We start from the raw sequence: 16,430 nt of genomic DNA, 5'->3' as shown, positions 1-16,430 counted from the left end.
CGTCGTTTACCACGAAGTGGCGGTGACGTTACAACGGCGCTTGTGCCAGGCTAGGTCCACTGTGAGACCACATAAAGTGTTGAAAGCCCACGTAAAGTGTTGAAAGCCCGCTGGCAGGAGGCCACGGAACAGACCCAGGTGCCATGGGTTGACCGACTGAGATGCACCACCTCCGCTCCCCACTGTGCCAACTTTATGCGTTTTAGTCGCCCCGGCACTCCGCTCGTTGTTGCAAGCGTCGCTCCTCTGCCCCCTCGCTGTTGCTGGGGGCGACTGTCACGGCCACACACAGACAGACGCGCGCGTGGCATCGGCTCGCCAGCCGCCGTGGCCACACCACGTGCACCCCCCACAATATCACCATCGCCGTCCTTGTGGAGAACGCAGCGAACATTGTTGGGGAACTCGGCTCCGTCGCACATCTGCCCCTCCACAGGAGAGGACAAATTTATTTACACATCCCATTTTGTATTTTTGTATGTCGAGGGATAGGTATGGTAATCATGCGTATTGCTTGATTATGAACACGGAGGTATTGAGCTGCCACGCGCGTCCCTGTCACCGCTCCCTTAGCACGCCGTGCACAGCTGACTATCGCACTGCCCCTCCGCGCAAAACGGAGGTGCGAATGGTCGGGTCCGGATCATAGGGTGATGCGACTGATTGGACGAGTCCATGGCACTTTGTTGGGGGGTACACATATTGTGTACAGCCTTATAGATTAGCGACAACAGTAGCATTCATAAGGGGCGCTTGTATGTGCACTTTCGTGCGTGCATGTGTGTGTGTGTACTGGGGAGACAACGATGGCCATGCGTGGTACAAAGACGGTCAGACGTGCATCGTTCCGGCCTTCATAGGTGCTCGCTAACAGCACTTGCTCTAACAGCCCCATGTGTGCTGTACGAGCGATCTTTGTCTTTGTGCTCGCGCGTGTTTGTGTGTTCTGGGGAGACAGAGGCGGCCGGGCGTGATGCTGCACGTGTCTGTGTGCGTGTGATGCCCGATTATAGTTATTGGTTTAATGGGAGAGCGCTCTCACACACGCACACGCGTGTGTGTGTGTGTGTGATTCGCCGTGCATAGATCGACTTAGCTTCCAATGAGTACCTGGTGCGGTGTATAGTAAACATCGCCACTCGGGAAACAAAGGCGGCCGGGCGTGGTCCTGACCACCCACTCTCTCGTGTACTGTGCCGGCCTTCATAGGTGCTTCTCGCTCGCAGCACCTGCCCCAACAGTTTGTTGAGGCTATACGGGGACTATTTGTCTCTTGGTGCACCGTGCATAGCGCACGCACACGCGTGTGTGCATGGGGGCGTCATCGAAGCGAGGCACGGGCCAGTGAAGCTCTGGGCCGCGAGGTGACGAGGATATGACGGGGAGGAGGAGGCGACCATACGGGACTGGGTGTGAGCGCAGCGCAGCGCAGCCTCCCGGGACCACTGAGCGGACCTGGTGACCGGGGGACCTGGGACTGCGGACACGTGGCCACCTGGCGACATGGATGAGGCTCTTAGCCCAGGTAACACGTAGCTGTGTGTGTGTCTTTGTTTCGTGTCTGTGTGTGTGTGTGTGTCGTTGTATACATAGGTGCTCCCTAACGGCACTTGCCCCAACAGTCTGTTAAGGCTATACGGGGGATCTTTGTCTTTGTAGATATGTCGTGGTTGGCACGCTGCGCTCCGAACTCGGCGACCCCAGTTCGATTCCTGCTTACGGACACTGACGGAATCTCAACAGCTTCTGGATCCTCCCTTAGGTCGACTCATACTTAAAATGAGTACCTGGTGCGGTGTGTAGATATCAGCATTGGGGATACAAAGGCGGCCGGGCGAGGTTTAAGCGACATACCCCTTTGTGTACCGTAGCGGCCTTGACACTTGCCAACAGCACTTGCTTCCACAGTCTTTTGAAGGCCAGACGGGTTTTATTTGTCTCTGTCTCTCTCATAGCGGTTCGCGCGCTGCGCTACGAAACCGGCGACCCGATTTCTATTCCCGCACACGGCCAACAACACAAGTGACGATTATTTGAACCGGTCCTAGGCGCTCCCTTCGGTTGATTCAGCAGTGTTTAGGCATCGTCACTGGCGAGACAAAGGTGATCGGGAGTAGTGATGGCCACCCACACCCTCGTGTGCGTTGCCAGCCTTCATAGGTGCATGTGGACAGCACTTGCCCCAAAAGTCTGTTGAGCTATTCGGAGATCTTCGTTTGGTCTGTGCGTGTGCCCTGTGCTCTGTTATATCCTGATATTCAAATTCGCATGGAAATATCGCCGCGCAGAGACTGCGGTGGAAATTCCACATTCCTACAACGGGGTTGAGTTTCTCCATCATAGGACAACCGCTGTTGGCTTCCCTCGCAAAAGCGGCACTCGATTTGTATCGACCCTGGAGGGACGATGGGGTCGAGTTATACTGCCGGTCAAGCAGGGAACTCGCCACCTTACCGACTGACCCACGGGGTTGACCCACGGGCCGCTCGGAAGCTGACGGGATGGAGGAGGAGCCGGGGGTGGCGCCGCGGGGGGAGCCTGGCTCGTGGCGTGAACCGGACCGGTCCTCGAGGTGATGGTCGCGTGCGTGGTGTGAATCGCGGCTTCCAGACGAACTCCTCACCAATGCCGACAATTAACCACGGCTTTTCTGTCTGGTGACGCTGGTGCGCACGCACACTCTACAAACAAAAACCCAACGCGATCGTTAATGCCATCACCCCGTGTGTGTGGCTTCAGAAGGTAACATGCAATGGGCGACGTATCGGGCAATGGCCCCTTCTTCATAGCAAATACACGAAGGGCCATTGCCCGAAACGTCGGTGTTCTTGACGAATGTGAGTGGAGTTGAATGAGGACTGCTTGCGCAGTGCCGGTCACTCGCTCATCACGAATCGTTCGCTGCCCTCTGGCTGTGTTCGTGAAGCAGCGGCGACTACCGTAGTCATCAGCACTGCGAGCCACGGTCACTCCACGGCTGAAAGAAGGCCTCCCCGCTACTTCCTACGACCCCCTACGGTGCAACAATCCACTGAGCACCTGCTCGGCACACGAGCTGGTTTCATCACTCCGTCTCCTGGGTGGACGCCCTTGACTCTATTTGAGGACATCACCGATGAATTATCGTTTACGAAATCACATTTGTAATTAAATAATAGTTTACGTTTGGTTGGATTCATACAACCCGCCGTGCTTGATTGGAGAGCTGAGCATCGTCGCTTTACTCGAGAACGAAGTGGATATCACGTAACTATTTCTGAGATCCATTCAGCTGTCTAATTACCCAGACCAAACCCTGCGTCTTCTCGCGTTTTGAACACGAATGATGCTGTGTGATGATAATCGCGTGTTGGTGTGGGGAGAGAGAGAGGGACGGGGGGGGGGGGGATAATAGCGCGGTGCTCGTGTCACAGCGCCGGACTTTCACGGAGCTTTAGGAACAGAAGCTTCCGTGTGACCTTGAGTTCATATTGTGCGTGCAGAGGATGCGCGAGTAATCGTACAGACGTAGAGAGAGAGGGCCGCAGAGACACAGGAAGACAAACAGACACGGAGACAGACAGGGAGACACAAACGCAGAGAGGGATGCGATGAGAGACAGACACACAGACACACGCACAGCTCTGCCCCTGACTCCCCGCAATTCCCGTCGATCTGAGCCTCCACTCGGAGAGACGGGAGACGCGGATAAAAGAGGAAGCGCCCGGGGGGAGAGACGCGGGCAGACGCGGGGGAGGGTAGCAAGAGAGCGAGAGAGAGCGAGAGCGAAAGAGAGGAGACAGCGAGAGGAGAGCAAGAGAGGAGAAAGCGAGAGAGATAGTTTGAGTTTAAACTACTTTTATTGCTGCCAGCAGCAAAAGCATTGGAGCCGATTTCGATACAAGTCCTATCGAATACAGCATCACGTGTGTACGTCACAAACACTACCCGTGGCACATGCGCTGCACGTGCCACGCGCAACACAAATAGCACGTCGCTACACACGCCACGCGGAACAAATAAGCTCATTAAAAGTAAAATTTAGAATGACGTTTGCACTGGTGCAGAGGGCTTGACCGGCTCACCGCCATCCAAAAAACACGTGGGTGTCCCCGGCATTGGAGTGGTACGCGTGCTCCAGCTGGAGCCATGCATTGAGCAGGCCTCTAAACATTGGCACCACAGAGCAGCCGTCAGTGCCGCCTTGCAGAATATATTTTCCCTGGTCTTGTAAACTGCCATCTTTGCTTGGGCACAGATGGAGTTTTCAAGATCATGGCGCTTATTTGGCAGGTAAGTCGCCCCTCATGTGAAACTGCTTTTGTAAAAAGGCACCTCCAGTCTCCTGAAAATGGACCACAAAAACCGTAACATTGGGGTTGAGCCGCGGACACCCAAGTACTGGTGGGGCAGATCTTCCCTGGTTCTTATCAGAATGTACAAGAGTCTGATGCCCCTGGTGAGATTCGGCTGAGCCACCTCGGGAGGCTTGTACATCTGCGGCCACTGGGAGGACGGGGCTTAATTATGGGAGATAATGTTTCTCTCCATGTTGTGTCTGGTAGGTTCGCCACGTCCTAAAAACGCGGCACCTTCACGCGGCACGTTTAGAGCGCTTTCTTCACGATGCTCTTCAGGCACATGTCCCTGCAGCCTCCGAGCTGCAATCGCTTCCCAGAGTGATTGCGCCCAGGAGGTTGAGGGCAGGAGAAGCGCAACTCCGGGAAGAAGGAGAGGCGCCCGCCACTGTCCTCCAGCGCCTCTTGCATGGCTCTGGGCACGTCCCGCAGCAGCTTCTCCCCGGCAAGAAGCATGGAGCAGAGTCCTGCAGTGCTGGCGATCTCAGCTGACGAGTGGCCCTTCACTCGTCTAAGTGGAGAGGCCATTGTAGAACAAGGGCTCATTTAAGGAATGTTTGAGGTCATAGTGCATGCACGCCCTGCTCCAATCAAAGTTCCGCAACGCGTCCAAAAGGCTCTGGTCATAACTTGGCAGCCTCGTGTAGTTAATTTTAATGAGACTGGATGTGCCTGTGTACTGGAGCCTGTTAGAGATAAATGCCTGACCGAAGCCAACTGATGCCAGCAGTTTACCCAGGAACTCATGGCTCATTCTATCAAAGACCTTCTCTTGATTCAAGAAGAGGTGGCCTGAGTTCATGTCGTGCCTTTCTGCAAGCGGAATTATATCTCTGACCATATTGATGTTATCATGTATGCACTGGGCAACAATACAATAACTATTCAGGCTGGATCAGCTGACTCAACACCATCTTGGGACGGTTGGCCAGCACCTTGGAGAATATTTTGTAATTGGCGCACAAGAGGGACACGGGCTGCCAGTTTTCAATGAGGCGCAGATCCCCCCTCTTCGGCAGCAGGGTAACCGCCGCTCCCCGACAGCTCTGTGGGGGTTGACCTTTCGACAGGCTCTCTGTCAACAAGTCGAGTAGGCAGGCGCCCCGCGCTTCCTGAAGGTGGACTGCAGAACATGGTGGATCTCCTCGGGTGAATATTCACGATCGCCCTTGATTTGTGAGAAATGCTTCTTACTCACGTTGCCGTCTACATCGGATTTTGACAACTCGTCATCAGAGTCCTCGTGCACAATCGCTCGTGGCTCCGTAGACTCATCTTCTGCCGACACAAACGCCAAGGCCTTATCCGAATCGGGGTGCGTCTCCTCTACCGAAGCTCTATAGCTACCTGCTCGGGTGAGGTGAACTGGCTGGCACCCTCCAGCACCGTGGCACCGTCAGACGCTGCGCTGGCCTGTCGCCCCTCTGGCTCGGAGGCAACCGATGCAGCACCTGCTGGTCGTGCATCTCCCACCACGCCTACCCCCCCGAGGCCGCCATCAACTGCACTTGCTTGCATCGCTTCCCCCTCAGAGCCGTCTAAGATAGCGTCCCACTGGGGGTCGTTCCTCGGCCTGCACTGCGTCTGGTGGGTCGGGCTCATCGTCCGCGGTGGCTGCACTCTCGGGCCTCGTGGCAGCGTGCCCTCCTCCGGCAGGGCCACCCTTTGCCCGACGTTCTCGCGACTCGAGGGTGGTTGGTGGTTAAACCGTCCTCGCTTTCGGTAGACGGCTTGGCGCGGATGGCCACCGAGTCAGCGGCCTGCTGCTGCTTTTGCACCGTGTCTGGGACAGGCTTTTCAGCTTTATCTTTTGCCTTGGCCGGGCGGTTTCTCCGGGAATGGCCGACACGACCGCACCTGAAGCACCGCTGCACCGCGGCCGACGCGCGCACTACGTGGACGTGCCCGTCGACCGCGTATTTGAGGTTCGCGTCCAGTTCGACATTGTGGTCAATCAAAATCATGAACGTTTAGCGCTGAAAAGACGTTACGTGCGCTAACTTCTGCTACCGTCCCTGCAAGGGCACCATGATGATGTGGAAGACGATCTTCCCAAACCGCTGGAGATCTCGTTGCACATCGGCGTTTTTGAGGTAGGGTGTCGCGTTTGAGATGAGGACTTTAACAGCGGGGGAAGCCAGAGGAGTGCACCAGGGACTTGCGGTCAGGGGAGGCAGGGGAGGCAGAGCCTCACCTTTGTTATAAATGTCATTTCTGTACGATTCCAATCATTTTTTCTAGTCAAAATCGCCAAATTTGCGGAGCTTCGCTGCGCGTGCCTGTTACTACCTCTCTGTATGTCACCAATGTAATGTTTGTAGACCCCTTCATTACATGTCCCCGCCTTCCATAGTCCAGGTAACTTATTTCACGAATGTGTATAAAGATATTTAGGCTCGCTGGTCTCGTCATAAAACTGCAATGAAAAAGCACCAGGGGAGGCAGCTATCACATCTGCCTCACTCAGGGGGCGTGTCTTGAGCCCACGTAATTGACTCTCGCTCTCCCTCCACGTTAGCCAGCTCTCGCAAAAAAAATTGAGCAGCTGCAAAAATGGAAAACGTTATATCTAACCTTGAAAATGTCTTTAAATTGGACTTTCAATGAAAACAGGGTGTGAGCTTAAGGACCTACAACAAACGAAGGGACAGAAAATAACACGGTCGTTTCAAATGGAGTGGTACCAACGAAAAGACTGGCTGTGTGGCAGTGCTACGAAATAAATTGTCTTTGCTGCTTTCCCTGCCTTGTGTTCTCCACTACCGAGAACGTTTGGACTAACGCGGGATTTTGTGACTTCAAAAATCTACCAAGGAACTTCAACAAACATGAAAAATCGACAACTCACATTCAAAGCCAAATTTCTTTAAAAACTTTTGGAGCTTCAATGATAGCTCAGACTTTGAATGAACAGCGGAGATTAAATATCAGCATCCACAATGCTAAGGTAAAGGAAAACCGTGAGGTTTTAAAAGACCTTATTAATGCGACGTGCTTCCTAGCCAAACAGAAATCAGCATTTCGTGGTAACGATGAGAGTGCAAGCTCTTCTAATCGTGGCAACTATGTGGAGCTATTACAGTACATGCTTTTGCTGAGAAAGATGAAAAGTTATCTAGACATTTAGAGACATCCACTGTGTTTTCTGGCTTATCAAACAGAATACAGAACGATTTAATCGAAGCAGTCGATGATGTAATTAGAAATTATATCAAAGAGGAGATTAATGCAGCCCCATTTGTTGCAGTCGAAGTAGACGAGACAGCGGATGTCACAAACAAAGCCCAGGTCTCTGTAATTTTGCGTTATGTGACGAAAAGTGAGGTGACTTGTGAGGTGAGGGAGGCGTTCTTGGGATTTGATGATGTCATTGATGACAGACAAGCACCGGCTATTGCTGATGATGTTTTGGGAGTGTTGGGGAAATACAATTGCGTTGAAAAGCTGGTAGCTCAGACTTATGAACGGGGCCTCTGTGATGGCATCAGATCTTAATGGGGTGCAGGCCAATATTAAATAAAAGGAACCTGAAGCCACGTTTAGCCATTGTTATGCACACAAATTGAACCTGGTGCTCTCGCATTCAGCAAAATGTATGCCTGAGTGTAAAGCGATTTTTAAAACAGTTGAGGGACTTGCGACGTTTTTCAATAAGTCGACCAAGCGCATTCACCTCCTGGACGATGTGGTGAAGCGACGTTTACCGAGAGCAGCGCCCACGAGATGGAGCTCAAATTCTAGACGAGTTCAGACGATCAGCATGCACCAATCTGATCTGCGTGCTGTGTTCCGGATTATGAGCGAAAATCCCGATGGTTGGGACAATGATACCCTGATGATGGCCGTCGGATATGATCTCTGGCTGTCAAAAGCATCAACCTGCTTCTTCATAATGGCATATGAGGGCATTTTCAATGAAACCGATGCACTCTTTCGTGTGCTGCAGAATAAATGGACAGATTCTGCTGTGCGCGAATCCGCGACACAATGGGAGTTGTGGGACGTCAGAGACAAGAGTTTGACAGTTTCAGTGATCGATTTGAGCAGAAATGCGTCACACTTGGCCTGACAGACAATGCCCGAAGTAAACAGCCGATCGGAGAAGAGAGGAAAATAATGTTTTATAACATTCTGGACAACATCAGTGTTGAAATAAAAGCTAGGTTTGATCATTTCGGTGAGCTAACGTTCCTTGGTTTGGTTGATTGCACGAAATTTTATGAAATGTCACAACATTTTATGAAATGTCACAACATTTTATGAAATGTCACAACATTTCGATGACACCAAACTGCAGAGCCTATCACAATATGCAAGGTACTTTGACTTTGTTAGACTCAAGGCTGACCTCATCGGATTGTATAGTTCACAAATGGTGAGGAACGAATGCAAATGACCCGGACAGCTCCTCAGCTTTGTGGCCCGAGGCGACAAAGTCCCCCCAGCTGGTGGCGCTCACTGTGCCAGCTACAACAGCGTCCGTTGAAAGGTCGTGGTTCTCTTCTTTGAAACGACTCAAAAAAATAGTCGGAATCGGACTGACCAAGGACGACTTTCATCCCTGGCAATCATCTATTGAGACGGAGAGACTTTTAAAACTAAAATAGAATAGAGGACTTCAACAGAGTCACTGACATATTTGTCCAGAAGGATAAGCGAATGGACTTCATTTACAAGTAAAGGTAAGACCATGCAATATATATTTTCTCATTTGTGTTGAATGAGTATGAATAGTGGAACTGCATTCGCCTATAAAACGTGAATCGAATACGTAACTTACCTGTCTGTATTCGTGTGTTGTAAAGAATGCTGATATGAAATATGAAACATACGGCCGCCTAACCAATAATCATTGTGCAACCTGCCAAATTGAATGGTGAATTTAAGCTACCTCTATCGGGTTCATACGTGTGTAAATCTGGCTCTGATACTAGCCAGTGCCTCCCCAGCCATTCACCTCACGTCACTGGAGTGCACAAACAGCTCTCCCTTGATGCTTAAAGACCGTCTCCACGACGCGCGCCACCAAATCTTGTTGAGCCCAGAACAAGGCCACGTCAGGGTTCGTGCGTAAGGCGGGGAGACCGCTTGCCAGAACCCACACAGCCCTCAGCAGCCACAGCCACGGACTCCACACTGACCTCCACTGGGGGGAAGCACGTGAGGCCATTCTTCCAAGTGTAGAGGTGTTACGGGAGGGCGAACAAACACACCGGGGGTGGTTATGCCCGCACGCGGAAGGATGCTTACTTCCACGTCCGCACCGTTTAGCCTGGGGGGCTAAAACGGCGCTGGGATCCCCCACGGCCCCACCCCTCCGTGGGGGAGTTGCTATATAAGGCGGTGAGCCGGTGGGCTCGGGGTTCAGTGTTTAGCTTAAACCTGCAAAGAAAGAAGACTGGCTAGATAGGCCCTGGGACTCCCCTGGATCGCCGTCCTTCTAAGGACCGACCAGGGCAAGCCAGTGGCGTGGCCCCGAGAGCCCAGAGCCGATGTTCTTGTAAGAGCCGGTCTGGGGACTCAGGGTGCCGTAATCCCAGCTTGACCAGAGCTGGGTCAGCTAGCCTCCCCTAGCTCTGTAGTGGAGGACCTGGGAGTAGACTAGCCGGGAGAGAGATTGTGGGATCTCCCTGTTAGACGGGTGAAGGGGCCGATACCCCTTCGAGTGTTGTATATCTCGGCCTGTGCCGTTATTGATAGAGGAACAGCACCAGTCAAACAAAGTGATTAGAAAAATAGATGGAAAAAAAAGTTACATTTGTTTTGAAGGGGGGGGGGGGGGATAGTTGCTGGAGTGGAGTGTTGCTGGAGTGGAGTGTTACTGGAGTGGAGTGTTGCTGGAGTGGAGTGTTGCTGGAGTGGAGTGCTGCTGGAGTGTTGCTGGAGTGGAGTGTTGCTGGAGTGGAGTGTTGCTGGAGTGGAGTGTTACTGGAGTGGAGTGTTACTGGAGTGGAGTGTTGCTGGAGTGGAGTGTTGCTGGAGTGGAGTGTTGTTGGAGTGGAGTGTTACTGGAGTGGAGTGTTACTGGAGTGGAGTGTTGCTGGAGTGTTGCTGGAGTGGAGTGTTACTGGAGTGGAGTGTTGCTGGAGTGGAGTGTTACTGGAGTGTTGCTGGAGTGGAGTGTTACTGGAGTGGAGTGTTACTGGAGTGGAGTGTTGCTGGAGTGGAGTGTTGCTGGAGTGGAGTGTTGCTGGAGTGGAGTGTTACTGGAGTGGAGTGTTGCTGGAGTGGAGTGTTGCTGGAGTGGAGTGTTGCTGGAGTGGAGTGTTGCTGGAGTGGAGTGTTACTGGAGTGGAGTGTTGCTGGAGTGGAGTGTTGTTGGAGTGGAGTGTTACTGGAGTGGAGTGTTGCTGGAGTGTTGCTGGAGTGGAGTGTTACTGGAGTGGAGTGTTGCTGGAGTGGAGTGTTACTGGAGTGGAGTGTTGCTGGAGTGTTGCTGGAGTGGAGTGTTACTGGAGTGGAGTGTTACTGGAGTGGAGTGTTACTGGAGTGGAGTGTTGTTGGAGTGGAGTGTTGCTGGAGTGGAGTGTTGCTGGAGTGGAGTGTTACTGGAGTGGAGTGTTGCTGGAGTGGAGTGTTGCTGGAGTGGAGTGTTGCTGGAGTGGAGTGTTACTGGAGTGGAGTGTTGCTGGAGTGGAGTGTTGCTGGAGTGAAGTGTTGCTGGAGTGGAGTGTTGCTGGAGTGGAGTGTTGCTGGAGTGGAGTGTTGCTGGAGTGGAGTGTTACTGGAGTGGAGTGTTGCTGGAGTGGAGTGTTGCTGGAGTGGAGTGTTACTCGAGTGGAGTGTTACTGGAGTGGAGTGTTGCTGGAGTGGAGTGTTACTGGAGTGGAGTGTTGCTGGAGTGGAGTGTTACTGGAGTGGAGTGTTGCTGGAGTGGAGTGTTGCTGGAGTGGAGTGTTGCTGGAGTGGAGTGTTGTTGGAGTGGAGTGTTGTTGGAGTGGAGTGTTGCTGGAGTGGAGTGTTACTGGAGTGGAGTGTTGCTGGAGTGGAGTGTTGCTGGAGTGGAGTGTTGCTGGAGTGGAGTGTTACTGGAGTGGAGTGTTGCTGGAGTGGAGTGTTGCTGGAGTGGAGTGTTACTGGAGTGGAGTGTTGCTGGAGTGGAGTGTTGTTGGAGTGGAGTGTTGCTGGAGTGGAGTGTTGCTGGAGTGGAGTGTTACTGGAGTGGAGTGTTGCTGGAGTGGAGTGTTACTGGAGTGGAGTGTTGTTGGAGTGGAGTGTTACTGGAGTGGAGTGTTGCTGGAGTGGAGTGTTGCTGGAGTGGAGTGTTGCTGGAGTGGAGTGTTGCTGGAGTGGAGTGTTGCTGGAGTGGAGTGTTGCTGGAGTGGAGTGTTGTTGGAGTGGAGTGTTACTGGAGTGGAGTGTTGCTGGAGTGGAGTGTTGCTGGAGTGTTGTTGGAGTGGAGTGTTACTGGAGTGTTGCTGGAGTGGAGTGTTGCTGGAGTGGAGTGTTGCTGGAGTGGAGTGTTGTTGGAGTGGAGTGTTGCTGGAGTGGAGTTTTACTGGAGTGGAGTGTTACTGGAGTGGAGTGTTGCTGGAGTGGAGTGTTGCTGGAGTGGAGTGTTGCTGGAGTGGAGTGCTGCTGGAGTGGATTGCTGCTGGAGTGGAGTGTTGCTGGAGTGGAGTGTTACTGGAGTGGAGTGTTGCTGGAGTGGAGTGTTGCCGGAGTGGAGTGTTGCTGGAGTGGAGTGTTTCTGGAGTGGAGTGTTGCTGGAGTGGAGTGTTGCTGGAGTGGAGTGTTGCTGGAGTGGAGTGTTGTTGGAGTGGAGTGTTGCTGGAGTGGAGTCTTACTGGAGTGGAGTGCTGCTGGAGTGGAGTGTTGCTGGAGTGGAGTGTTGCTGGAGTAGAGTGTTGCTGGAGTGGAGTGTTGTTGGAGTGGAGTGTTGCTGGAGTGGAGTGTTGCTGGAGTGGAGTGTTACTGGAGTGGAGTGCTGCTGGAGTGGAGTGTTGCTGGAGCGGAGTGTTGCTGGAGTGGAGTGTTACTGGAGTGGAGTGTTGCTGGAGTGGAGTGTTACTGGAGTGGAGTGTTACTGGAGTGGAGTGTTGCTGGAGTGGAGTGTTGCTGGAGTGGAGTGTTACCGGAGTGGAGTGTTGTTGGAGTGGAGTGTTGCTGGAGTGGAGTGTTACTGGAGTGGAGTGTTGTTGGAGTGGAGTGTTGCTGGAGTGGAGTGTTACTGGAGTGGAGTGTTGCTGGAGTGGAGTGTAACTGGAGTGGAGTGTTGCTGGAGTGGAGTGCTGCTGGAGTGGAGTGTTGTTGGAGTGGAGTGTTGCTGGAGTGGAGTGTTGCTGGAGTGTTGCTGGAGTGGAGTGTTGCTGGAGTGGAGTGTTGCTGGAGTGGAGTGTTTTTGGAGTGGAGTGCTGTTGGAGTGGAGTGCTGTTGGAGTGGAGTGTTGCTGGAGTGGAGTGTTGCTGGAGTGGAGTGTTGCTGGAGTGGAGTGTTGCTGGAGCAGAGTGTTGCTGGAGTGGAGTGTTGGTGGAGTGGAGTGTTACTGGAGTGGAGTGTTACTGGAGTGGAGTGTTGCTGGAGTGGAGTGTTGCTGGAGTGGAGTGTTACTGGAGTGGAGTGTTACTGGAGTGGAGTGTTGCTGGAGTGGAGTGTTGCTGGAGTGGAGTGTTACTGGAGTGGAGTGTTACTGGAGTGGAGTGTTGTTGGAGTGGAGTGTTGCTGGAGTGGAGTGTTACTGGAGTGGAGTGCTGCTGGAGTGGAGTGTTGCTGGAGTGGAGTGTTGCTGGAGTAGAGTGTTGCTGGAGTGGAGTGTTGTTGGAGTGGAGTGTTGCTGGAGTGGAGTGTTGCTGGAGTGGAGTGTTACTGGAGTGGAGTGCTGCTGGAGTGGAGTGTTGCTGGAGTGGAGTGTTACTGGAGTGGAGTGTTGTTGGAGTGGAGTGTTGCTGGAGTGGAGTGTTACTGGAGTGGAGTGTTACTGGAGTGGAGTGTTGCTGGAGTGGAGTGTTGCTGGAGTGGAGTGTTACCGAAGTGGAGTGTTGTTGGAGTGGAGTGTTGCTGGAGTGGAGTGTTACTGGAGTGGAGTGTTGTTGGAGTGGAGTGTTGCTGGAGTGGAGTGTTACTGGAGTGGAGTGTTGCTGGAGTGGAGTGTAACTGGAGTGGAGTGTTGCTGGAGTGGAGTGTTGCTGGAGTGGAGTGCTGCTGGAGTGGAGTGTTGTTGGAGTGGAGTGTTGCTGGAGTGGAGTGTTGCTGGAGTGTTGCTGGAGTGGAGTGTTGCTGGAGTGGAGTGTTGCTGGAGTGGAGTGTTTTTGGAGTGGAGTGCTGTTGGAGTGGAGTGTTGCTGGAGTGGAGTGTTGCTGGAGTGGAGTGTTGCTGGAGTGGAGTGTTGCTGGAGTGGAGTGTTGCTGGAGTAGTGTGTTGCTGGAGTGGAGTGTTGCTGGAGTGGAGTGTTGCTGGAGTGGAGTGTTGCTGGAGTGGAGTGTTACTGGAGTGGAGTGTTGCTGGAGTGGAGTGTTGCTGGAGTGGAGTGTTACTGGAGTGGAGTGTTACTGGAGTGGAGTGTTGCTGGAGTGGAGTGTTGCTGGAGTGGAGTGTTACTGGAGTGGAGTGTTACTGGAGTGGAGTGTTGTTGGAGTGGAGTGTTGCTGGAGTGGAGTGTTACTGGAGTGGAGTGTTGCTGGAGTGGAGTGTTGCTGGAGTGGAGTGTTGTTGGAGTGGAGTGTTGCTGGAGTGGAGTGTTACTGGAGTGGAGTGTTGCTGGAGTGGAGTGTTGCTGGAGTAGAGTGTTGCTGGAGTGGAGTGTTGTTGGAGTGGAGTGTTGCTGGAGTGGAGTGTTGCTGGAGTGGAGTGTTACTGGAGTGGAGTGCTGCTGGAGTGGAGTGTTGCTGGAGTGGAGTGTTACTGGAGTGGAGTGTTGTTGGAGTGGAGTGTTGCTGGAGTGGAGTGTTACTGGAGTGGTGTGTTACTGGAGTGGAGTGTTGCTGGAGTGGAGTGTTGCTGGAGTGGAGTGTTACCGGAGTGGAGTGTTGCTGGAGTGGAGTGTTACTGGAGTGGAGTGTTGTTGGAGTGGAGTGTTGCTGGAGTGGAGTGTTACTGGTGTGGAGTGTTGCTGGAGTGGAGTGTAACTGGAGTGGAGTGTTGCTGGAGTGGAGTGTTACTGGAGTGGAGTGCTGCTGGAGTGGAGTGTTGCTGGAGTGGAGTGTTACTGGAGTGGAGTGTTGTTGGAGTGGAGTGTTGCTGGAGTGGAGTGTTACTGGAGTGGAGTGTTACTGGAGTGGAGTGTTGCTGGAGTGGAGTGTTGCTGGAGTGGAGTGTTACCGAAGTGGAGTGTTGTTGGAGTGGAGTGTTGCTGGAGTGGAGTGTTACTGGAGTGGAGTGTTGTTGGAGTGGAGTGTTGCTGGAGTGGAGTGTTACTGGAGTGGAGTGTTGCTGGAGTGGAGTGTAACTGGAGTGGAGTGTTGCTGGAGTGGAGTGTTGCTGGAGTGGAGTGCTGCTGGAGTGGAGTGTTGTTGGAGTGGAGTGTTGCTGGAGTGGAGTGTTGCTGGAGTGTTGCTGGAGTGGAGTGTTGCTGGAGTGGAGTGTTGCTGGAGTGGAGTGTTTTTGGAGTGGAGTGCTGTTGGAGTGTTGCTGGAGTGGAGTGTTGCTGGAGTGGAGTGTTGCTGGAGTGGAGTGTTGCTGGAGTGGAGTGTTGCTGGAGTGGAGTGTTGCTGGAGTGGAGTGTTGCTGGAGTGGAGTGTTGCTGGAGTGGAGTGTTACTGGAGTGGAGTGTTGCTGGAGTGGAGTGTTGCTGGAGTGGAGTGTTACTGGAGTGGAGTGTTACTGGAGTGGAGTGTTGCTGGAGTGGAGTGTTGCTGGAGTGGAGTGTTACTGGAGTGGAGTGTTACTGGAGTGGAGTGTTGTTGGAGTGGAGTGTTGCTGGAGTGGAGTGTTACTGGAGTGGAGTGTTGCTGGAGTGGAGTGTTGCTGGAGTGGAGTGTTGTTGGAGTGGAGTGTTGCTGGAGTGGAGTGTTACTGGAGTGGAGTGTTGCTGGAGTGGAGTGTTGCTGGAGTAGAGTGTTGCTGGAGTGGAGTGTTGTTGGAGTGGAGTGTTGCTGGAGTGGAGTGTTGCTGGAGTGGAGTGTTACTGGAGTGGAGTGCTGCTGGAGTGGAGTGTTGCTGGAGTGGAGTGTTACTGGAGTGGAGTGTTGTTGGAGTGGAGTGTTGCTGGAGTGGAGTGTTACTGGAGTGGTGTGTTACTGGAGTGGAGTGTTGCTGGAGTGGAGTGTTGCTGGAGTGGAGTGTTACCGGAGTGGAGTGTTGCTGGAGTGGAGTGTTACTGGAGTGGAGTGTTGTTGGAGTGGAGTGTTGCTGGAGTGGAGTGTTACTGGAGTGGAGTGTTGCTGGAGTGGAGTGTAACTGGAGTGGAGTGTTGCTGGAGTGGAGTGTTGCTGCAGTGGAGTGCTGCTGGAGTGGAGTGTTGTTGGAGTGGAGTGTTGCTGGAGTGGAGTGTTGCTGGAGTGTTGCTGGAGTGGAGTGTTGCTGGAGTGGAGTGTTGCTGGAGTGGAGTGTTTTTGGAGTGGAGTGTTGCTGGAGTGGAGTGTTGCTGGAGTGGAGTGTTGCTGGAGTGGAGTGTTGCTGGAGTGGAGTGTTGCTGGAGTAGAGTGTTGCTGGAGTGGAGTGTTGCTGGAGTGGAGTGTTACTGGAGTGGAGTGTTGCTGGAGTGGAGTGTTACTGGAGTGGAGTGTTGCTGGAGTGGAGTGTTGCTGGAGTGGAGTGTTACTGGAGTGGAGTGTTACTGGAGTGGAGTGTTGCTGGAGTGGAGTGTTGCTGGAGTGGAGTGTTACTGGAGTGGAGTGTTGCTGGAGTGGAGTGTTGCTGGAGTGGAGTGTTACTGGAGTGGAGTGTTGTTGGAGTGGAGTGTTGTTGGAGTGGAGTGTTGTTGGAGTGGAGTGTTGCTGGAGTGGAGTGTTGCTGGAGTGGAGTGTTGCTGGAGTGGAGTGTTGCTGGAGTGGAGTGTTGCTGGAGTGGAGTGTTACTGAAGTGGAGTGTTACTGGAGTGGAGTGTTGCTGGAGTGGAGTGTTACTGGAGTGGAGTGTTGCTGGAGTGGAGTGTTGCTGGAGTGTTGCTGGAGTGGAGTGCTGCTGGAGTGTTGCTGGAGTGGAGTGTTGCTGGAG

At 53.0% G+C, this 16,430-nt stretch overlaps 1 protein-coding gene across 2 annotated transcripts in view; it reads left to right on the top strand.

Annotated features, from left to right (window-relative positions):
• Positions 1 to 1,016: 1,016 nt before the first annotated feature.
• Positions 1,017 to 16,430, top strand: part of LOC133355999 (dysbindin-like) — a 39,830-nt gene continuing 24,416 nt past the window's right edge. For both annotated transcript variants that reach the window (XM_061573474.1, XM_061573473.1), the window contains exon 1: positions 1,017 to 1,525. In XM_061573474.1, coding sequence (XP_061429458.1) covers positions 1,504 to 1,525 — 22 coding nt within the window. In that variant the 5' untranslated portion in view covers positions 1,017 to 1,503. The remainder of the gene's footprint in view (positions 1,526 to 16,430) is intronic.

The sequence above is a fragment of the Lethenteron reissneri genome, chromosome 52, assembly GCF_015708825.2.
Source record: "Lethenteron reissneri isolate LAM-NWPU_2019-01 chromosome 52, ASM1570882v1, whole genome shotgun sequence".
Classification (NCBI taxonomy): Eukaryota; Metazoa; Chordata; class Hyperoartia; order Petromyzontiformes; family Petromyzontidae; genus Lethenteron; species Lethenteron reissneri.
This window is presented reverse-complemented; position numbering and strand designations above follow the sequence as displayed.